Source organism: Mauremys mutica, chromosome 1 (assembly GCF_020497125.1).
Source record: "Mauremys mutica isolate MM-2020 ecotype Southern chromosome 1, ASM2049712v1, whole genome shotgun sequence".
Classification (NCBI taxonomy): domain Eukaryota; kingdom Metazoa; phylum Chordata; order Testudines; family Geoemydidae; genus Mauremys; species Mauremys mutica.
In genome coordinates this window covers 313,991,068-314,015,367 of record NC_059072.1, presented here as the reverse complement: position 1 = coordinate 314,015,367, position 24,300 = coordinate 313,991,068, and the positions used below count along the sequence as shown (strand labels likewise).

The following is a 24,300-nucleotide window of genomic DNA, read 5'->3' as shown; positions in this document are numbered from 1 at the left end:
CCGGAACAAATCACCATACCCTTAGAGCCCCGACCAGGGCTATTCTATCTACTGCCCAAAATCCACAAACCTGGAAATCCTGGATGCCCCATCATCTCGGGCATTGGAACTCTTACTGAAGGACTGTCTGGATATGTGGACTCTCTACTCAGACCCTATGCCACCAGCACTCCCAGCTATCTCCGTGACACCACTGATTTCCTGAGGAAACTACAATGCATTGGTGACCTTCCAGAAAACACCATCCTGGCCACCATGGATGTAGAGGCTCTCTACACCAACATCCCACATGCTGATGGAATACAAGCTGTCAGGAACAGTATCCCTGATGATGCCACAGCACAACTGGTTGCTGAGCTCTGTGCCTTTATCCTCAGACACAACTATTTCAAATTTGATGACAATATATATCTCCAGACCAGTGGCACCGCTATGGGCACCCGCATGGCCCCACAATATGCCAATATTTTTATGGCTGACCTGGAACAACGCTTCCTCAGCTCCCGTCCACTCACGCCCCTTCTCTACTTACGCTACATTGATGACATCTTCATCATCTGGACCCATGGGAAGGAGACTCTGGAAAAATTCCACCACGATTTCAACAGCTTCCACCCCACCATCAACCTCAGCCTGGACCAATCTACACGGGAGGTCCACTTCCTAGACACTACGGTGCAAATAATTGATGGTCACATTAACACCACCCTATACCGAAAACCTACCGACCGCTATGCCTACCTTCATGCCTCCAGCTTCCATCCCGGGCACATCACAAGATCCATTGTCTACAGCCAAGCACTGAGGTACAACCGCATCTGCTCTAACCCCACAGACAGAGACCAACACCTAGAAAATCTCCACCAAGCATTCTCAAAACTACAGTACCCGCACGAGGAAATAAGGAGACAGATCAACAGAGCCAGACGTGTACCCAGAAGCCTCCTACTGCAAGACAAACCCAAGAAAGAAACCAACAGGACTCCACTGGCCATCACATACAGTCCCCAGCTAAAACCCATCCAGCGCATCATCAGGGATCTACAACCCATCCTGGAGAATGATCCCACACTTTCACAGGCCTTGGGTGGCAGGCCAGTCCTCGCCCACAGACAACCTGCCAACCTGAAGCATATTCTCACCAGTAACTGCACCCTGCACCATAGTAACTCTAGCTCAGGAACCAACCCATGCAACAAACCTTGATGCCAACTCTGCCCACATATCTACACCAGCAACACCATCACAGGACCTAACCAGATCAGCCACACCATCACCGGTTCATTCACCTGCATGTCCACCAATGTAATATATGCCATCATATGCCAGCAATGCCCCTCTGCTATGTACATCGGCCAAACTGGACAGTCTCTAAGGAAAAGGATAAATGGACACAAATCAGATATTAGGAATGGCAATATACAAAAACCTGTAGGAGAACACTTCAACCTCCCTGGCCACACAATAGCAGATCTTAAGGTGGCCGTCCTGCAGCAAAAAAACTTCAGGACCATACTTCAAAGAGAAACTGCTGAGCTCCAGTTCATCTGCAAATTTGACACCATCAGCTCAGGATTAAACAAAGACTGTGAATGGCTTGCCAACTACAGAACCAGTTTCTCCTCTCTTGGTTTTCACTCAACTGCTAGAACAGGGCCTCATCCTCCCTGATTGAACTAACCTCGTTATCTCTAGCTTGCTTCTTGCTTGCATATATAAACCTGCCCCTAGAAATTTCCACCACTTGCATCTGAAGAAGTGGGTATTCACCCACGAAAGCTCATGCTGCAAAACGTCTGTTAGTCTATAAGGTGCCACAGGATTCTTTGCTGCTTTTACAGATCCAAGACTAACACGGCTACCCCTCTGATACGTTTCCTTTTGTTTCCCTCTTTCACATCTTGGCATCCCTACACAGGATGTTCGAAGTGTCATTTATCTGCCATGTCATTCACTCATTCAGCAGCCCTATAATTCCTTCCTGCAATTCTACAGGGATGTAACTCATCCAGCAGGGCTTTCTGCACAGTACTTCTTCCTACATTAGGCGCTTCAGTGGCACTTGCTCTTCAGTTTACCAGGGGAGCGCTCTATCTCCTCTCTCTCTGCTCCTATTGTTAGTTTGCAGACAGATAACTATCCAGTGAGACATCAATGGTGACACCAGGAAGAAGGTAAAGTGGGGAGACAGTACATACCTCACTAACACCATGCACCACCCACCAATCCAAGCGCTCAGTCACAGACTCCCATTCACTAACTCCCACAACCTCAGCAGCCCACCCACCCACCTTGCTGGCCCAGTAACCAACCCCTGCCCAAGGCATTTTCCGACAGTCCCCAGTCATCCAACTTCCCCATGTACTTCTTCACCCCCTCCTCTTTGATGCCTGATGGAACCTCATCCAGCTACTTACTCACCACTCAGATACTCCAAGTACTTCTCAGCTAGCTCCACCCTTTAACCCAGCATTCATTGCATCATCCATGTACTTTCCCCTGGAATCCCTCCACCCAGCCTCTTTCACAAAACTCCCTATCTCTAACCCACCTAATTAAAAATACTGTCACTCAACCATTATATTCATAACAATGTTTAAAAAGACTGAATCCTCCCCTCATTTTCCTAGTGTATTTAGCATTGAGTGTTTAAATTGTGAGCTCTTCTTGGATAGATCTGTGTTGTCTTTTGTGTCCTGTACCATGCCAGAAATGCTCTTGGTGCTTGTAGACAAGTGCTTCGTCGCTCGTGGTAGAAATCAGCCGGAGACCTCTTACTTTGCAAAACTCAATGTCCTTTTACTCCCTGTGTTCGTTCCCACCACCACCATCATCATATACAACTCTGTACAATTCAATAGGAGTTAGGTAGCCACCCGGGGGACAGCTAGTTCCTGTTGCTAGCTAGGAGCAGCAGCAGTTCCTTACTCCTCCTGTTCCTCCCCCCCCCCTCTTTCCACTTCCTTCCTGCCAGCTTTATAGGCCTTCTCCCCAGCAGGCTCACAGGTGATTACTCTTAGGCTCCTTTAATGAGCCACACCCACCAACTCCAATCAGTTCCCCTTGATGGGAGCTGTGCTAGCAGGTTCTGAGCTAACACGGGCTGGTTCCGTGCCTCTTAGGCCAGCACCCTGTTACAGTGCTGTACCAGTAATTAATATCCTCTTGCTTATTTAATTAATAAAACCACAAACAGTTCCTGTTACAAGCTTGCCCAAGATGATCCTTAATCTACGTTGGTATTATTTTCCCTGAATTCTTTTCAAACTTTCATTGAATTGGGGGTCATATCAGAGTCATAAATGTCTTTATTCTCTGTATTGATGTTTCTAGTCTCCAAGAACATATTTCTGACATTCTCTGAATCTTACTTTGAAAATCATAATGCAGCTTTTGTGATTTTTATGACTAAAACATTTTCCCTGTATAAATTGTCTAACTTATGCATGTTGGTTTATGCTGCCAATATTAGTCTTTGTCTATGTACAATAATTCTTTATTTTTTTAAGTCATTGCAACATGGTGTGTGATTTTGAGTAACATGTCACACCAGCTTGGCATAAGCAGCAGTCATTGTTTCTCAGTGAAGCAGCAGTCAGAAATAAGTTGCTCTAATATGATCACATTTTCTACTGATTTATATTTCTGAACTACCACCTACTGTATCATTCTTACCTAATTCAGTTGCTTTTTAGCTATTCTGACTGATGAAATTAAAGTTCAGTTTACACCTAATGCAGTGTGTGCTGTGTAAGAGTTAACTTGTAGTTTTTATACTTTAAGGTATTAGGAAGCAGAAGGGAACAATTCATCTTCATTAACAGCCATTTCTAATACATTAAAAGATTTCTTTTCTTTATTCTTCTATTGGAAAACGTTTGTCACCAATGTATAATTTTCTTTCATCTCATACAACCTCTTATCATGTAAACTCTGTCACAGGCATTGACTGGATTTTTTCCTTTTTCCTTGTCTATATTATGGAAAAATATAATTGATTCCTAAAATTGTTGCAGCTCAGCAATTCTCCATTTTTTTTCTGTATTGTTATCTCCACTTTACACAGAGAGAGGATTTTGTGATCCCCTCCTTCTAAAGCAGTGGCCCACACTTTTTCCCAAACAACTTCCCTTCTCCTTTCTCCCATGCCTGCAGGCTTGTTCCTCTTCCTTAATACAACGTATCCAAACCTAATCTGTTCCATCTGGTAGCCAATCGCCTGCCTAGGGATCTCTTTGTACTTGTGCACTGGCACTGTCCTCCATGCTCATCTGCACCCAGTAGCACTAACTTTAGGTGACATGCAGCAAACAACAAGTTATAGCATCCCATGCAAACATGAAGGCTCACAGCAGCATAATAGGGAGCGCAATTCACAGCAGTGAAGCTGCTATCACAGAGCTACCATGCTGATTGGCTGAAGGATGGCTAGAGACTTGCTCTCCTTCCTCTTACAAATGACAATAGAGATTCAAAAGTTTTTTTTAAAAAAAGGCAAAACAAAACAAAAAAAAGCTCTCTTTCCGAACCAAAGCAGTGTGCTGGAGGCTTAACAGAGTATGAAATGTTTTCACAACTCCTTCCCCAAATAATCCAATGTGCATATATGACCTGCACAACGTAGGAGGGATTCGGCTTCACCCTCTATGTATTTCTGTATATGGTCATCTGTATACTGTTTCAGTGGCATAAACAACACGTGAGGAGCCATGGGAGAATTCTCACAGTATATGTTACACACTATGTTAGGCTGCTGCCCATCCCACTAACCTTGGCCCAGGAGACATGGCAGGAGCAGGCAGGGATATAGTAGTGAGCACCATGTTGGGTGTCTGAAGCAGAGAGTAGGCAGCTCTTGGAAGGCTGCTATAAATTTACATCAAAGACCATACTGACTCTCTGGAACAGCCCAGAATCTCAAGGGTGTAAAGGTGGCTTAAAGCCACATTTGCCCTCCCTCCCACTGTGCTGAACTTTCACATGGTGAAAAATTGTTTAAAGGAGAAATAAGAATATATCAGGGGACTTAGGCATATGGGAAGATACTGGCAGCAGAAGATAAAGTTTTTATTCCTTGGATAAACTATATAAAGTAGGACACTTTCCATTTTAGCTTGTACATTTCTGAGACACAAAAAATCTCTCTCCATTTCATTGAATGGCCTGAATCCAAAATTTTGAAGTAAATATGTAAATTTTTTTTAAAAAATCCGATTCTAGATATTACGTTTTTGAAACTGTGGAACTATTAAGACTGTGGGAAAACATAATTTCAGTTGTGGCTTTCATCACAAGTGACATGAGATAGTGGTGAAGTGGCCTCTACTGATTCCTGCTCTTGGTTATCTTTGGATGTACCAACAGTGCAGCCTGGGAGTTGGTCTAGGCTGCACCGTTAGTGCATCCCTAAAGAGTAAGAATGTACAGATGTCATATTGAAGAACTCCAGTTTCAAGTAAGTAACCTTCACATTTTCAATCTACTCTTCATTAGACATCCCTCTTATCTATCTAATCTATCCAGGTTTTTATACTTTGCCTCATCATCATGGTATCAGTTCCTGCATGCATCACAGCTGTGCAACTCAATTTGAAATGCTTAGAAATCTTTGATTGAGAGAGGACCAGTAGCGCTATAGGACAGTTGGGTTCAGGTCAGGACTGAAGTGCAATTTCAGGGCTACATGGCATAGGTTACACAACCTATGCAGTGTGCTTAAGTCTGAATAGGGCTATCTGTTTCTCAATGTCATGTACACCAAGGGATAACGTTAATAGAAATTATGCACTTGACACCAGGGTTGCCAGGTGTCTGTTTTTTGATGGAACACTTCATCAAAAAGGGACCCTGGCGGCTTTGGTCAGCACCACTGACCTGGCCATTAAAAGTCCAGTTGGCGCAGGGCTGGCAGTCTCCCTACCTGGCTCCACAGGGCTTGCCAGAAGCGGCGACACATCCCTCCGGCCCCTAGGCGGAGGAATGGCCGGGGCGTTCTGCTTGCGCGCCTCCCCCCACCCCACCGAGTGCAAGCTCAGCAGCTCCCATTGGCTGGGAACTGTGGCCAATGGGAGCTGCGGAGGCAGTGCCTGCAGGCAGAGGCAGCACACAGAGCTGCCTGGTTGCGCCTCCACCTAGGAGCCAAGGAATATGCCGGCCGCTTCCAGGAACCACCTGTGGTCAGTGCTGCCCAAAGCCCACACTCCCTCCCTCACCCCAACTCCCTGCCCCCTCCTACACCCAAACTCCAGAGCCCTCACCTCACACCCCCAACCATACCCCAATCCCCTGCTTGAGCCTCCTCCTACACCCAAACTTCCTCCCAGAGCCCACACCCCAGCCCAGAGCCCCCATCCCACACTCCAGACCACTTGGCCCCAGCCCAGAGCTCCCTCCTGTACCCCAGTCCCACCTGGCACCACCCCGGAGCCTTCACCCCCTCCTACACCCCAGTCGCCTCAGCCCTGAGCCCCTCTCGCACCCAAACTCCCGCCTGGAGCCTACACCTCAGCCCAGAGCCCCTTCCTGCACCCCAAGCCCCTCATTCCCAGCCCTATCCCAGAGCCCGCACTCCCAGCCAGAGCTCAGCCCCATTCAATAAAATGGAGAGAGCCCCCTCCTACACCCTGAACCCCTCATTTCTGGCCCCATCCCGGAGCCAGAACATCCAGCCCAGAGCCTGCACCCCCTCCCGCACTTCAACCCCTGAGCCCCGCATTTCTGGCCCCACCCTGGAGCCTGCACCCCTAGCTGGAGCCCTCACCCCATCCTGCACCCCAATTCCCTGCCCCAGCCCAGTGAAAATGAGTGAGTAAGTGAGAGTGGGGAAGAGCAAGCGACAGAGGAAAAGGGGATGGAGTGAGCAGTGGTGGGGCCTTAGAAGGGGCGGGGCAGCGGTGGGGCCTTGGAGAAGTGGCAGGGCAGGGGGTGGGGCAAGGATGTTGGGTTTTGTGCTATTAGAAAGTTGGCAACCCTACTTGCCACAAGAACAGACTCTTGCTAACATTTCCTGTCATTCCAAAGTGTGTTATAAAAGCTATTAAAACTAAAATTCAGTTAGGCTTTGATGGACTGTATAAACCCTACACTGGTCAGGAAAGGGTTGATAAACTGCTGTGGGGTCAATCAGTCCCATCCCGCTGCACCTGTAAGAGTTATCAGGCTTGAAGGAGGTGGTTGAAAGAAGAGAGCTAAGCCCGCTCAATTGAGGGGAGGCTAGGAGCAAGAGCAGATCTCTTGTGCTAACTTTCTGAAGGAGGGCCTGACTGGGGCCAAGGACCTAGCCATAGACTGTTAGATGCCAGAGTCTGCTTGAGGGAAGGTAGGCCTGACACAGGTCTGTTGTATTTATTTTATTACCTGGGACTATTTTGTTCCCTTTTTCAGCTGGGGTATTATGTTTCACTGTTATATTCAGGACCTTTTATGGACTAAATGAGACTACTGCTGTTGACACCCCTCAACCCCAAAGGGGATGACTGCCCACAATAAACTTCTGTTGGTTTGCCTCCTGCTGGAGTCCATGCAGTGATTTATCATGAGCTCCAAAGCAATACGCTCATAGAGGTTTATAATTTCCTGGTTTCTAAATTAAATATACCACACCATTCTAAATTAAATGTTTTACAGGTGTTCTGTAGTTATAGATAATACAATGTTATCACCATTTTGCTGCAGTCCCTTCTTTCCTATTAGAGGATAATAAAGATATTTATTATTTTGTTTGCAATAAATAAATAAATGTACTTTTACAGTTAAATCTGTCATGAAGGCTTTTCCAGGTCATCTATTATAGAGTTAACTTTTGGAATTCTGTTTGCCCAACTAAAGGGTGAAAAATCTATTCCTTTCTGAAGTATGTAAAATTTGCCCTCTGCTGTACTGTGCCAAACTACCAGAAATTGGTTCCATTGTTGGAGACTATAAACTCTTGGTTCCACAAGAATTTAAATAGCAAATTTCTATATTTTGTCACGATGATGCATTTTTCTATTATATATGCATACCTATGCAGTTTTTCTTAAAACAGGCCTGATGCTGAATGTCACTTAACTGATGTAAAATTGGGGAGTGGGGGATGGTTGAGAAATTGCACATAATCACGTTAGCCCTGGAAATAAAACATGTTAATAATTAAATATTATTAAGTTTGGCTTATTGAAATATTGTGCTTTTCACTAAAATAAATGAACCAAGTGACTTGATTCTATGCTCCCAGTATTTCACAGAAGTAAACATAGGTTTGAGTCATATATACTTTTTTTTATTTTTCAGTTTCCATTTGGTAAGGAATTACATTAGGCAACCCTACTAATATGTTCTTAAATTAAAATGTTACATACTCTCATTTTCAAGTACAAAGTACAGGAGTTTAAACATAATTCTTAATTTCTAAAGGTATGGAATTATTCCAGTCTCTAATCCAGCTCATGTTTTAACTTTAATTAAATGCATTTCTATATATCATATTTTTATTTTCATTGTTTTTAGGGGGGTCAGTTCTTCCATTACATCAAGAACAGTGGTAACTCTAGGCATAAGGGGACTGAGCAATTGTTTAGGGCCTCAAGCAGCTCAAGGGGACCCCAATTTAGTATTACCCTCAAAATACCATTCATCTTATTTAACATGGACTTTTAAATGAGTGTATTAATGTGTGTTGGTTTGTGGGAATAATGCAATTAGTATCTTTAGGACGTGAGTGAGGTATAAGTAAGGAGGAGAGGTCAAAAATATTCCTGTTTAGGGACCTCAAGTGGCTAGCATTGCCTCTTATTAAGAAATATGTTATCTTTAAGACTTTGAAAAAGATAAAATATTCATTGTCATTTGTGGATTTGTTTTGTGCTTCAATATAAATTAGGAAGTAGAGATAGTGTTGTTAGTAATCAGCAAAAGATAAATAACTCCCCGTAAGAGAGAATGCTACAGATAAGAAACAGGAAAGAAGTAGCAGCAGATAACAAGCTTATAACCTTTGGACAGATACAAGATATGCTTATATAGCTCTGGGATGTATATATGTCTTGCCATCTTACTGAACATGGAAAATATTGGGTCCGTCTATAAAACATAATTCAGGATTTGTTGCATATCAATACACCATACAGGATAGATACAATGAGACTTGCTGGCAGACCACCTCAAGGTATCTTTTCAGGCACTGCGAAATCAAGTCAGGTCAATAATTAGAACCTCTAGGAAAAATCCAGGTGTTGCAGGAAGAGTTATTGATGATTCGCTGGTATTCTTCCTCTGCCAGGATTGAACCAGTGCCTACCATGTTGTTAGGGAAGAACAGTTCTGCTTGAGGTGCTGCCATCCTTTGGATGAGCTAAGCTGAAGTATTGGCCACTAGAGTCATTAAAGATTGTTCACGCCTGAAATGTTTTTCATAGGTCAGTGTTCTCTATCTGAAGTATTTCTAAAGTGACTTCCACTATGACATCCAAGTATGTAATCCAGATGGTAGGCAACTTTAATTGTAGCACCTTAGAGATTAACAAATTTATTTGAGCATAAGCTTTCATGGGCTACAGCCCACTTCATTGGATTCATAGAATGGAACATATAGTAAGGAGATATATATAACATACTGAGAACATGAAAAGGTGGGAGTTGCCCTACCAACATTGAATCTATTTCCCCATGTTAAATATCCTCACACCTTCTTGTCAAACTGTCTGTAATGGGCTATCTTGCTTATCACTACAAAAGTTTTTTCTCTTAATTAATTAGCCTCTTAGAGTTGGTAGGGCAACTCCAACCTTTTCATGTTCTCTGTATGTTATATATATATCTGCTTACTATATGTTCCATTCTACGCATCTGATGAAGTGGGCTGTAGCCCACGAAAGATTATGCTCAAATAAATTTGTTAGTCTCTACGGTGCCACAAGTACTCCTGTTCTTTTTGTGGATACAGACTAACACAGCTGCTACTCTGAAACTTTAATTGTGATGCATTCTTTACCACCAGACTTTTAAAGCAAATAAGTTTAAGAGCATTAGGTTCAGGATTATGTTCATAGCTTTTTTCTTCTTTATATCTTTAGAATAATAGAATATCAGGGTTGGAAGGGACCTCAGGAGGTCATTTAGTCCAACCCCCTGCTCAAAGCAGGACCAATTCCCAACTAAAGCATCAAACCATAATATTGCAATAAATTTACTCTGATCCCAAGAAATATATGGTAAAATAGAATATGGGGGAACAGTCCCGTGCAATATATCATTAGGGCTTCTTATATAAGAAGCCCTAATGATTTTTACAATGATGAAACTCAACAATTCAGAAGTTACTGTACGTTTACCTATCTGTTTTTCATACCTCTGTTGTCTCCAGCAATAAGGCAAGGAGGAGTTTCTGTCATCATACTGAAAGTTTTGCTTAGAGAGTTGACAGTAGGTTGGGAGCATAACAGGTTAAGATCCAGAAACCCTTAGTTTACAAGTCAGTTACCAACTTCTATACAAACAGCTTAATGCCCCAACACAATAGCACAACCTATGTTTTGCCTGTGAGGCCTTGACAACATCCTTGCATCAGATGGTAATAATTAGTAGTTTAGTTACTTTTACAGTATTAACTCCCACAAGACTCCACCAGAACTTGAGCTCTTTGTTGTATTAAGTGATCCAAAATCTGCTATTTTTGCAGGATAGGCTTTCCTGGTTCTGTGTTACCTTTTTTTTTTATCTCACTTATGTTTCACAGAGGTTTGAAAAAGAAAATGCCAGAGTGGTAGTTTCCTGCCTGCTCCCCAAGAGTATTTCTTTTCCTTGGTTCAACTTCCATATGTGTTAACTTTGTAATTCCACCCCGTTGGATTTCAGATTTGTAGTCAGTTTCTTTCCCCACAGCTATAGCATATCCCCTGCTCAGAGGTAATAGGAAGCTTAATATCGCCTCCTTCTCCCCCCCCCCCTTCTTTGTCATGTGATAGGTAATACATTGTTGTCATTAGCAACCTATAGCAATGGACAGCACAGTAACTGCTACAGTTAAGGTTTCTTTTATAATCTAAATTGTTTATAACTTTCCCCAACTTTAACCTTTCAGGCTGAAATTTTATGAATTAGACTCAGCTTAAAGGTGATTTTCCCTACTAGAAATGGGAAAATATGAGCTGAGCAAAGGCAGTTCAGTGGCTGTTGAAGTGAAGAGTGGAAAAAATAATTCCTCCATATATAATGCTTACAGAAGTTATATATGTAAATGTCATGTGTTATGAGAATGAAAACAAATGCAAGATGCTAAGTGTGTCTTTAAGACTGTAAATACATTTATGCAGAATTATATTGTATTTGAGAAATGTGTGATCATGTTAAAATTAAACTATGTTGTAAGGCACATGCACAAGGGGACAGAGATGAGGTCACATGTGCAACCTTAACTTTGGCATTTTCCAACTTTTGAATACACCATGCGACCTTAAAGTTTTTTTAATATACTCTCTTTGATAGAATAGTATGTACAGGTAATATAGTTTGTAAAGTGCTTTGAATCCCACTGGGCGAAGTACACTGTTAAATTCAAGATAATTTTTCATTATACAATAATTTTAATTTAATTACACTATAGACTGTGATGAGTGAGCCAATGCTCATGTTGCACAGTACCATGTAAGCAATAACAATGTGGTTATGAACTCAGTCTCTCTCCAAGGGTTGGCAAAAGGCTGGGAGACTCATTAAAGCCATGCTGTCATCTCTCCAATGAAGAGTCTTCTGCTTCTTAGCTTGTTGAATCAAATCGTTGTTTGGAAAGCATTAGGTAGGAATCTTGTCTGGATACCCATCATCCTGTATGAAGACACAACAAAATTCCCACCTGACCCTTGCCAGCCATATTTTGATGGCTAGAGGCCTAATCATTGGGGCTCAATCCTCTGAGGTGGTGTGCATCCTCATGTCCCATTGTGCCTTGGTGGGGTGGAACTGCTTCTAGGTCAGCAGAGATTGTAAGGTATAGGGTTAAAACACTTGCTTTGAAAGCTATTTTGCTTTATTGTTGGTTAAGAGAATACAGTATTTTTCCTTGTTCAAACTGATTAATATTCTATCACCATGGAACATGATTTAAAATCAAAATATATCTCAAAAGGTGAATTTTCCTAAGTTTAGTATGGATTTCTTATTTGTACAATATTATGTCATTTGTCTCAAATCAGTGGCCCTTTTTTAGGTGGTAGCAAACAAATTTTCACAAAGAACAGCCACAAAATCCATGTGCTTTTTAAAAAATAAGGCCTTTGCTGCTCCTGTTCCATTATGTTTATATTTTTAAATGGGAACAAGAAAGGGATTTTGCTAATCTTTCATTAGTTACTCATTAAATATTTTTCTTTCTTCCCTCCACACAGTAAAACATCTTTTAATTGGTTATTAACAAAGATAATATGATAAAATGTGTGTGTGGATTTGATGCTGTTTCATAAATCTAAATAAAGGTCATTTGTATCAAAGCAGAGAAAGAGAGGCCTAGATAGTACCTGTCCCCTCATTTCTGCTCAATGAGCCTTTGAGCCCCTAAGCAGGGGTCAGACACACTGCAGTCCTTGCAATTTTGGCACATAAAAGCCATGTGAGTCTAGTAACAATTACAGGGTAGCACTCCCTGTGCTAACATACAATCCACTGCACCAGCCAGTACAGTTGGGTCAGTGAATGGGCAAATGTGTAGTGCATTCCCTTTAAAAGGTTGTGGAAGGGGTCTGTTGTGCCTTTGCACACAGTCATGATGCCTCTAGGAGTGGCTGGCAGTACAACTCCTCATAATGAAGGCATGCAGTCATTAAAAGCACAGTCTTTCATTGCTGTTGGACAGGTTGATGAAATGTTCCACCACGATCTTAGTACTAATATTGTTTGGTTGTTTACTAAACAGCCATCCAGTCCCATATTTAGTAATGAGTTAAATTGAACACCAAAGGATGACATGAATTTGCATTTTCAGTTGGATATAGATTAACAATGGTTTCTGTCTCAATCTGTGGAACTTTAATATTGGTTCTGAATGCAAAAAAGAAACGTAACATGAAGATGGTCATGGTTGTTAATGGCTTGTATTAGCTGGAAGCTATAAAATCATCCAAGGACTCCGTTAGTGTTGGAATAATAATTTACCAAGACAATTACCACATGGTGAAATTTTTTGCAGTTCTAATTCAGTGTTATTAATAATGAATAAAATTGCAATTTTCTCAGGTTGCTGGGGGCAGTGGGGAATTATTTCAATGAATATTTCAGCACGTTAGTTTAATCATAGTTCCACAAAATTCAAGTGGGCAATATTTTATACTTCTAAGTTCAGTCTGCTAAGGGACCATAGTCATTAAATTGCAAACTATTTGCACTGAGATCCATTCTATGATTTACTAACCTTGTTAAAAACACTGTAAAAGAAATCAAGCTGTGCCATTAATACTTGTAATTTGATGCTGCATTTGTTAATGGGCTCACTGTGATTAATGTTTTTAGCAGTAGACAGAGCATTTTGAGACAGGCAGGGCTGAGCTCTTTAATGCGTACATACGAGTAAAAATGTTAGAATATTGCACATTTTTGTAATATATATTTTTGCAGGAACATTTTCCTTAATGCCACTGAAATATAGGAGCAGTATTGAAATTATATATATATGCTATATGTAAATACAGTGCAAGTTCTGGTTGGTACTGACATGTGTTCTCTATTTTGTAGCCAACTGCATGACTTCTGGCGCTTGGATTATTGGGAGGATGATCTGCGCCGGCGAAGGCGATTTGTTCGCAATGCTTTCGGATCCACTCATTCTGATGCCCTCCTCAAAGCTGCTGTGGAATATGGTCAGTACTAACTCACCCCATTTTTAATAAAGGGGCTGTTTTGGTGACTTCTATGTCCATATTAGATTGCTGAGGTTTGTCATTTTTTTTTCTCACATGATGGTTTTAGGAAGCTGGAACAGGAATTCTTTCAGCCTCATTTCTTGTTGGGCCAGAGGAATTGCTTTTGGATGCCGTGAAACACTCACTCTTCCTAGTTCCCAAAGGCTTAGCAGTATTTCTTTCAGCAGTAGCAGAAACAGGTTTAGAGCAACGGCACAGCTGGGGGGGGTGATGGGTCATTGGCGGTGCCACCTTCAATTATACCTATTGGCTTGAAAAAGTGCCGCATATATACATAAAGGCCACCCCTCTATGCCATGGTACCCCTTATTAGCACTTCCACTGCCTTTCAAGCATTCCCAGACTCCGTTGGCCCTAGGATTCAGACTGGGATAAGGAATCAAACCTGACTCTCCTGCTTGGCAGAGTATGACTCTTAGGCCAGTGAGATGATATAGCATAACACTTCCATATAAGACCTTTTTTCAAGGAGGTTTATAATTTGTCCGTAAAAATCTTGAAAGCATTAACTTGGCATACATAATCTAAACCAGAAGTAATGTTTATCTGCAAATTGTGAAATACGTCAATAAACCCTTGTTTAAACAAAGCTGCTTAGCAGTTGTGCTCAGTGCTTTTGGGCAGTCATGAACCAAGCACTTAATCACGAGGTTCTCAACCTTTTCTTTCTGAGGCCCACCCGACATGCTATAAAAACTCCAATGCCCACCTGTGCCACAACACTGGTTATTTGCATGTAAAAGATAGGGCTGGCATTAGGGGGTAGCAAGTAGGGCAGTTGACTGGGGCCCCCCACAAAGCTCCACTGCTATGGCTTCAGCTTCAACTCTAGGTGGGGCTTCGGATTTCTACCCTGCTGGCCCTGCTCTGTTGAACAGAGGAACTTCACAGCTAATCTCCAAACACCTGGAGGGGTGATAAGCTTTTGTGGACAGTCTTTTATTGGGACATGCTTACAAGACTCGCCTGTGACACCAGAGAGTTAGTTTCAGGGGTTTATAAGAACATAAGAGTGGCCAATGATTCATCTAGCCCAGTATCTTGTCTTCTGACAGTGGTCAATGCCAGATGCTTAGAGGGAATGAACAGAACAAGGCAATTATCGAGTGATCCATCCCCTGTCATCCAGTCCCAGCTTCTGGCAGTTAGAGGTTTAGGGACACCTGGAGCATGGGGTCATGCCTCTGGACAGCAGAATGAACCTTAGTGGTGCAAGAGTCTAGAAGGAGATACATTTTTCAGAGTTAGGTCTTGTGCAGTTCTGTAGACATCTACAAAGGCATTATTTTTCAGGAAAGGGTCCTATCCACCTTTTTAATTTATATTTCTAATTGAAAATAAAGTGGCCCCAGTATTAATTTCCACTATATTTGGATGTAAACAAACTTGAACCAGCATTATTCTTAAATAAGTTTAAAAGCAACATACTGAAAATTGGTACAAGGAAAATCATTTTATGCAAATATGAGCTAAATCATGCAGCCCATTTGTAGCCAGAGCTCTCAGTGAAGTCACTGGAAGTTTTGAGTCTTAGATATAATTCATGTTGTATAGTTAATCTGTGGAACTCATCACTTCAGGATATTACTGAGGCAAATAACTTGTAGTAAGCTTCAGAAAAGATTAGACATTTAAATGAATATCAGCATGTACAATTATACTAGCTCAGGGGTGGGAAAACTGTGGCCCAAGGCTGTATCCGGCTCTGCAGATGTTTTAAACTGGCCCTTGAGTTCCCACCAGGGAATGGGGTTGGGGGCTTTCCCCACTCCGCGTGTGCCGTGGCTCCCGGAAGCAACGGCATGTCCCCCCTCCGGCTCCTATGCGTAGGGGCAGCCAGGGGGCTCTGGATGCTTCCCCCCCACCCCAAGCGGCACCCCTGAGCTCCTATTTGCCAGGAACCATGGCTAATGGGAGCTGCAGGGACAGCGCTTGTGGATGGGGTAGCGTGCAGAGCCGTCTGGGCATGCCTCTGCATAGGAGCCAGAGGTGGGACATGCTGCTGCTTCTGGGAGCTTGAGGTAAGTGCCGTCCAGAGCCTGCACCACTGACCCCCTCCTGTGCCCCAACCCTCTGCCCCAGCCCTGATCCCCATACTGCCCTCCGAACCCCTTGGTCCCAGCCAGGAGCACTCCTCTGCACCCCCAACCCCTCATCCCCAGACCCCACACCCTCAGCCAGAGCCCTCACTCCCCCTGCACGCCAACCCCTTCCCATACCCTGAAGTCCTCATTTCTGGCCCCACCCCAGAGCCCGCAACCACAGCCAGAGCCGTCACCCCCTTCTGCACCCCAACCTCCAATTTTGTGAGCATTCATGGCCCAGCCATACAACTTCCATACCCAGATGTGGCCCTCGGGCCAAAAAGTTTGCCCACCCCTGTACTAGCTAGTATATTATTTATTAAAATATAAAGGCTGTCAATTGTAATGCTTCAGGGCATAAGCTGATCAATAGCTGGGGTCAAGAACTAATTTTCCCTTATGGCATATAGTATTGCACATTTGACACAGTGGTGTATTTATTTTCCCCCACCTTCCTTTGAGGCATCCAATATAGAGCCACTGTCAGAGGCAGATGTCAAATCTTTAGTTTGAACTGCTGTAACAATTATGATGTTCCTTTTCAGAAACAAATATTAATTTTAGCCCTAGTCTCTATTCTACTTTAATACAGAATTGCAATTTTGAGGCGGCTGTTAATATTTAAATATGTAAAAATTCTGATTTCAACCCAGCCTAAAAGCAAGAAGGAAACTGGTTTACAATCCCTCTTAAGGCCTGATTCAGCACCATTTTTTAAGTTAATGGAAATTTTGTCATTTACTTCAGTGGACTTTGTTTCATGCCCTTATAATGCAAATGATGTCCTCTTATTTCCCCCTCCACACCACAACTTAATGTGCCACTTCTGTTACATTTCAGCATTCAAAAGGGAACCCCATTTACCTTTAACATTCAGGTGAATAAAGCTGAAGTATTGCTGGGGCAGTGCAAGTCAAACTCTCATTGGTTGTGTTTCAATTTACAGTAGATGGAAGTTATCTTGTTGGCAGTAAATGTATCTGATATGCAGCTTTCCCATAAATAAATTAAAAGTATGGTGTGGCATTCTGGAGGAATTTTAAACAGCATGCACTGAAGTTAAAACCCAGAGATTCCACCTTGATGTACTTACTTTTCAGAGGCTTGGGTATATGGATTTTAATATTGAAACTTTTAGTTGACCTTTCGCTGTGAGAAAACATCCTTAACACTGATGTTATTTTTATGCCTCTTGGTGATACTAATGAGTTGAATAATTTATGAGGTTGTCATGTGAAAAGGATTTGGTGCAGTTTGATGTACTTTCAGCCTCTGGTGTTGGAATGTGATTAATAAAGAGCTGGAGGCATAGAATTTTTTTCCATGGTATTTTATTTTCATTGCATTTTTTTATTCATTTTGTTTGATAATCTTATGTTGGAATAGTTTAATAGTAAAATGCAATATAATGTCACTGTACACAAGAATTTGAAAGCAGTTTTTTTTTAAATCATCATACACAGTTTCCAACTAACAGGTTATTCCCTGACCTCAAATATTTTATTTGTGGAAAATGAACTATTGATAAAAAAAAATGATATTTTTTTAAATGTTACTTCAATAGCAGCCTTAAATCTGCACTGATAACTAGTACAAGAAATGCTATTTTGGGTATGAGTATACTGGAAAACATCTTATAAGTTTTTTGTTATCTACATTGACTGTCAGTTATCAGACCGGGTTTTGTACATAAATATTGCAGTGGAGGAATGTTTAGTCAAAGCCTAAGTCAGCAAGCTCCTCTGTGTCTACGATCAAAGGCATCAACTTAAATAGGTCTGATCAGGCATTGCAAAAGAGAGCAGGCAGCTTCACCCGAGCAAAAAAACACAGAGCAAAGATGACAAAATTAATCAGTCATTTCTTTGGCAATAAATAATAGGATGTGCTGAGGATTGCAGATGAGAGTTTCTGTGTTCCTTGGAGATGTGCCTGCTTAACACCTGATTTATCTGAGTTTGTGTAGCCATCAAGATATGACCTTGATGAATAAAAGACTGCTCTACAACTAATCTAGAATTAAATCAGCGTTGATGGTGGATGCATGGATACTGTAATAATATGACGCACTCATAAAGGAATAGAAAAGTCTTGGGAATGGCAAATATGTCTGTGGTCTGTACACTTGTTTCAGAGAAACAATATCAGAATGTTTGTTTCCTCCTTAAAGAGCTAGAACAGGGAGTAACGGGGTGTAAAGCTTATTCTGATAGTGGAGATGGCTACTTTCTATAGGAAATATCTATTTTTTAATGTTCATCCACCTATCTAGGTGTACTATGATTACATTCTAAGACGTCTTCTATAAGTGTTATCAATACTGCCTAGTACAGGGGTCCGCAACCTCTGGCACGCGGCCCACCAGGGTAAGCACCCTGGTGGGCCGGGCCAGTTTGTTTACCTGCCGCGTTGGCAGGTTCAGCCGATTGCAGCTCCCACTGGCCGCCATTCGCCGTCCCAGGCCAATGGGGGGCAGGAAGCTGCGGCCAGCACATCCCTCGCCCTCGCTACTTCCCGCTGCCCCCATTGGCCTGGCATCAGCCGAACCTGCCCACATGGCAGGTAAACAAACTGGCCCGGCCCACCATGTTCCAGAGGTTGCTGACCCCTGGCCTAGTATTTAACTATAGGCTCATTATTGACCAATTTATACATATTGAGGTTTCCATGTTTGGTACAAACTACTGTAAATGATTGAGGTTGCTAATAAATAAGTAAAAACACTTCAATAAATTGAAGCAATGTAAAGTTTAAAACAAATCCCCATGGATGTATTTTAACTACCCTTTATGTAGTGCTCTGTTTCACAGTCATGCCTGCAAGTGTAGGGTGATGAACTGGATGATCTATTAGATCTCTTCCATCTCTAACTCTGTGAATACTATACACGAAGCCAAAAGTGTTTGTAGGCTGTTAAAATAATTTGCACATCTGAGTGTAAAATTAGAAAGATTTTAACAAGTATCTTTTGCAAATATACCAATATCCTATACACTATGCCAAGTTGCTTGTTTCGTTCTTTTCTTACTATGATACGTATGGTAGGTATCTCATTTTTCTGAAGATTGCAAAGGAAATGCAGTCATACATTCATACCCCAGTGTACTTAAGCATAGAAGAATAAGCCATATAATGGAGCATGTTTGAATTAACACTAGCTGGCAATATTGAGTGAAGTTTTGGTTTTATACTTGAAAGGTTTTTTTTGTTTAAATTGAAGCTCTAATGGAGTTGCACAGGTAGAACTAACTGAGTAATAAATAAATAAATAAAAAATGCACAAGAGAGAATAGAATCCATCTCCTTTCCCCATACTTTTTTGGGCTCTGCAGTGCTAACATGAGTAAAAAGCAGTAAACTCTAAGTTCTGTCATTTAGTGTGCCGATATGATGGAATATGTACCTGGTAAGCATATGTGTGGTAAGAAGTTGCCCTTTTGATATGATTAATTTAATAGCTTACAAACAGTGTGTGATTAAATGAGCTACTACAGCACCCAGCTAGGACTGTGAAACAGAGTACTGTCCCAAAGGACATTTAAAGAGCAGAATAGGGAACTTATTCAAGCTCTTGGGGCTGCTTCCCCAAAAGCTTAACTTCCACAAACAGTTGTGGTGTTGTGCATAACAAAATTCATGGACCAGGTCCAGCAAAGACCATACTTGCAGTCAGCACTAGAGAAAGTAAAGATAAATAGATCGGTGCCCAAGTAGCTGAACATTTGTATAAAATGTATTGAACCACTGTTACTGCCTGTGCTCAGGAAAACTTGGCCAATTAAGTTGATTATAGTGGTCACAATGATTGGTCATGAATCCCAAGAATGAAAAACCTGCCAATTATATGTCCAACCTTTGAAGTGCAACTACGGTTGTATTTTAAATGAGGAATATGGCAACAGCTTTCAACCCTGTGTGACAAAAGCGAGGCCCCTAATTCATATTTAGGCATCTAAATAAAAGTGACCTGATTTCAAGAGTTGTTCTAGCTGAAGGAGGCTGCTACACCTGGCTCTTTCTGGGACCTGTCACGAATGCTCAAAGTTTCAGTGAGGGCTGTGTATGTTCAACACTTGAAAATCAGTTTGCTTTCATTTCTTCAGGAGCCCCACTGTTAAATCAAATGCCTGGACTTTTCAGTCCATGTCTAATCATGACTATCTGAGAGCTGGTTTCCCCCCCCCCCCTAGTTTCTGGACACTCCACATTTGAGATTCCACACTCTTGCATGTTGGCTTGTCAGAGTAACTAAATGTTATTTTAATTGTCTTCCCTTACCCAGAAGTGTCAAGATTTTCACCTTTAGTTTTTGCTCTGCTGTAAGGTTGTAAAAATGCTTCTTGTTGGTAAAATACCACCACTATTGAGAGCAACTCCTAGTCTGCCTATGAAAAGCTGCTATGTAAATTGTCCATCCCTATAACTTTTTATCTCAGCTACTCGAAAACAATTGTAACCTGAGGCTTCCTCTCGTGTCACTCCTAGCAATCATTACACTTTCTTCAAGCCCTTTTCTGATTGCAGTCAGTCTCTTGAAAGCACTTTTTAGCAATGACATCCTTCAGTCTCACATCTTCACTTAGTGCTCCAGGTCTGGTACCTTGTTACCTGCCTTCAGTATCTCTTCAGATAACAGATGTTTCTTCCTCTTGTCTCTGAGAATAGTCCACAGAGGTTGCCCCAATTGACAGTCTAAATCCAAAAAGTATCTTAGAGCAAATTTATTAGATAAATCGGACATTATCAGAAGCAAATTTAAAGGTATGTGATATAGAATCATCTCTAGCTAAAGGTCTCAGTAGCAGCCTCACAAGATGGGTAAAATCTAGTTACAGTTACATTCAGCAAGCATATACTTACAATGAGAGTGACCTATTGCTGGTAGTAAAGATGTGACAGACCAAGTTATGACTTCAGTTATAGCTGTGAAAATCCATTTTCTTCCAGAATTATACCTGTGCAACCCAACTGTCAGATCCCTGATCAAGTCTGCAGGCATTGGGGGGAAAAAAATATTTTTACTTGTAAACTGAGCAGATTTGTTATGGAGTCAGATCTCCAAAACACCAATTTTCAGGGTAAGACAGCACATTAATAATAAATTTCAAACTCTGAAATGTATGTAATATTTTAGTAAACATGAATTAAAGAAATATGAAATACGAGGCTGATGCAACTTACGGTAATTTAGCTTTTATATTTAATACTAATTCATTTGTTTTTATTATCAAGCCTTTTCTTTTATGTCAGAACTTTTCATGGACTGAAAACAAAACAAAAAAAGAAGCAATTGGCTGAGGTTAAGAATGTAATCTTCAGAAGAAAAATACCTTAAAGAACACCATCCACATATCTTTAAAGCTTTATTGTGAGCAATTTTAGTTATATCGTACACAATACATTTTCATATAATCAAGGTTCTCCTAAAACGCCTCCAATGTCATTCTGTTCATGGATAATCAGATTTTTCTTATAATTCATACTTGTCCCCTAAACATACAAGCAACAAAAATGTTCTAGGTAGCCACTTTTCAAAATAGGTTAGTGCTTGAGCTGAAAAAAAATAGTAACACACACAATGCAAAAAATATTGGCCACTAGAAATACACAACCCATGGCCCAAGAGCCTTCCAATCCCAACTGAATTATTTAAGAAACATTACACATATACATGTATAAAAGAAAGGAAAGAAACAAAAAGCTAACAACTACAAAGAAAAGCTGTAGTGCAATGCATGCTTAGTTTTAACCTATATACAAGTACAGGATGACAATTACAAGCAGTTTTAAGGAGTAGCATCTGCTTTATGGGTTGATATTATGTAGATACTAATCTAGATATTACAATGAAGAGTACTTTAAAATATGTATGTGGTAGTAGTAGTACTAATGCATTAAAGGTTTCCAGATGTTATCAAATAAGTCCCCTCTGTTCTTCCATCTAAATGTGATCATTACAGAGGAAGCCATGTGAGACAGGCATGTAAACCATTCCGCTTCAGTTGGAGCAGCATTGTCTTTCCATTTTCTCAGTCTGACTTTTTGCTGCCATTAGTCCAATTATCAACCAGGTCTTTTTTGTTTGCAGCCAGTTCCCCAATGTCAGATATCCCATTTAATATATATAAAGCTACAGTGGCCAAAATATTGGAATCAAGAATTGTGCTGATTCTCCCATATTTTCACCCCAAAATTCATCATTATCCAACATCCCCTAAACGTGTTAACTAAATTTTCCATTGAATTGTGCTATGTCCAACATAAATTCAATCATCTTAAGCCTAAATTGTATCCTTGTATGTCTTGAAGTGGCATATAAAAATGTGCATTATTTTGAAATACTGTGATTTGAGATTTGCATCTGCAGCCTTATATTATAGCCCAACAGTGCCATCCACTGCTTCTCCAAATAATCTTTGAATACATTTCTTCCCAATATAGTTTTAAGAAAGACACTATGTTGTAATTGAGACCCATTAAAAATGATCATATATACATGGATGCTTCATGTATATAATTATTTTTAAAAAACCTAGATCCAATCATAGTCTAAAGTTTTTCAGCAGGGATTATTAAACAGATTTGCAATGCAAGATCTTAGTTGTAACAATAATTAAATAAAAAATACACAGGATATTGCCACAAACCTCTTCCTGGTGATTTCTAACTCCCAAAAAACTCTTAACTATATTCTCATTAATTAGATCAGCCATGATAATGATCTCCTTTGGAATTATAACCTACCATAATATAATACAAGAAATATTCAAAATTATACTGATTATTTTTCTCATTATGGAAGCTCCTGTACTCTGACTAGCTAAGGGGACCTGATTTGCAGAAGCACTCTAAGGTTACTTTACAATAACTGTAAAGTGTAAAAATCTACTTCCTGTGTTTACCTGAAAAAATATTAGCCACTTGAAGCACAAGAATTTTCATAGTCACTTTATGGTTAGTTCTCAGTAACTGCCAGGAATAACTTTAGCATGAGATCATCGGTTCAGTTGTATACACAGAAATCATGAAACCAAGGCTGTAAAAACAGGCAAACATACATTTCTCTTGGTCGAGTGTGGAGTGGAGACTTGGGGACAGGTTGGGGAGCAACCCTGCCCCATACTCACCCTGCAGTAGTGACTAATGTCCCATTTGACTGGGCTCAGCTCCCCACTTTGGATGTATTGACCTTGGGGTGAAACCTGAATAGTTCTGTGACCCCACAGACCAGGAGTGGGGAGCCAAGCACAGACCTGTGGGACAAGATCCACCGATGCAGGGTAAGTATGGGACAGGCTCACTCTTCAGGCTTCTCCCTCCTCGGCGGGCAAGGATTAGGTTTGCAGTGCCGGGACAGAGGATGCTGGTCAGTGCCCCATCAGCAGTTTAATATACTGCACCCCTTGAATCAGGAGGTTAAATCTGCCCATTACTAAATGTCCAGCAAATATGCAAATTACTTTAATGATTTTTCCAAGCTTTACATATCAGAATCTCTGTTATCCAAAGTTCAAGTCTTGTCAGATATCCAAAATGTTCGTCAAAACTGAAAATCACTTTTGCAATATCTTGATTTTATGTTTCAAGTGCCTTCTATGTTTCAAATGTTTCCTCTGACATCTTCTGAAATTGACACCTTTTGATACCTTCTGCCTTGACCTATCCCTTGGCTTCTATAATACATGCCACTTCATAGAATGTTCATCCTTTTTGCCAGCATATGATATGGCCACCTTTGCTTCTGACTTCCTTCAGCTGAATCAAGTCAACTCCAAAATGTGCAAAAGGAACAAAAAATTAGCCAAAAGCAAATTCAGTGGGCTGTGAAACTTCTGAAAGGACTAAAACTACCAACAACAATAAATAGCGTCATAGTTCTTCTAGCTGCTGCTTTTCCTTTTCCTTTTCCTTCTCCATCACTATGTATACATGTATGCACAAACACACCCATGACACCTTCCATTCTTATCAACGTGGATAGCTTGAGTGCTAAGAAAAAGAATAGTCATTGTGATTTAAAACGTGTTTAAAATTGTATGGAGCCTACTCTTGTTCTTTGAATTCAGATGTATGGCTGAGTAGCAAATATAGAAGTCATTAAGCCTGGGGAGAAGGTTCTGTGTGCAAAGCACTCCATAGAGATGCTTTGGGAGAGTGGTCTGGAAGTGGGAGTTTGACATCCTGCAAGCAATTCACAGCAGGCTCCAAGTAGCACTTCAGAGTCTGATTTCCAGTATTCCCTTCACACCTCCCATCTTTCTGCTTAAAAACACAGTTTGACAGTAGAATAAGAGCACCCCTACTCAGTTTTAACAACAATTTAAAGC

General features: G+C 41.1%; 1 protein-coding gene across 6 annotated transcripts in view; it reads left to right on the top strand.

The window, feature by feature from the left end:
- The window catches only part of NBEA (neurobeachin), an 842,868-nt gene that overhangs the window by 527,633 nt on the left and 290,935 nt on the right, over positions 1–24,300 (top strand). For all 6 annotated transcript variants that reach the window (XM_045015913.1, XM_045015904.1, XM_045015899.1 and 3 more), the window contains one exon: positions 13,702–13,826. In XM_045015913.1, coding sequence (XP_044871848.1) covers positions 13,702–13,826 — 125 coding nt within the window. The remainder of the gene's footprint in view (positions 1–13,701; positions 13,827–24,300) is intronic.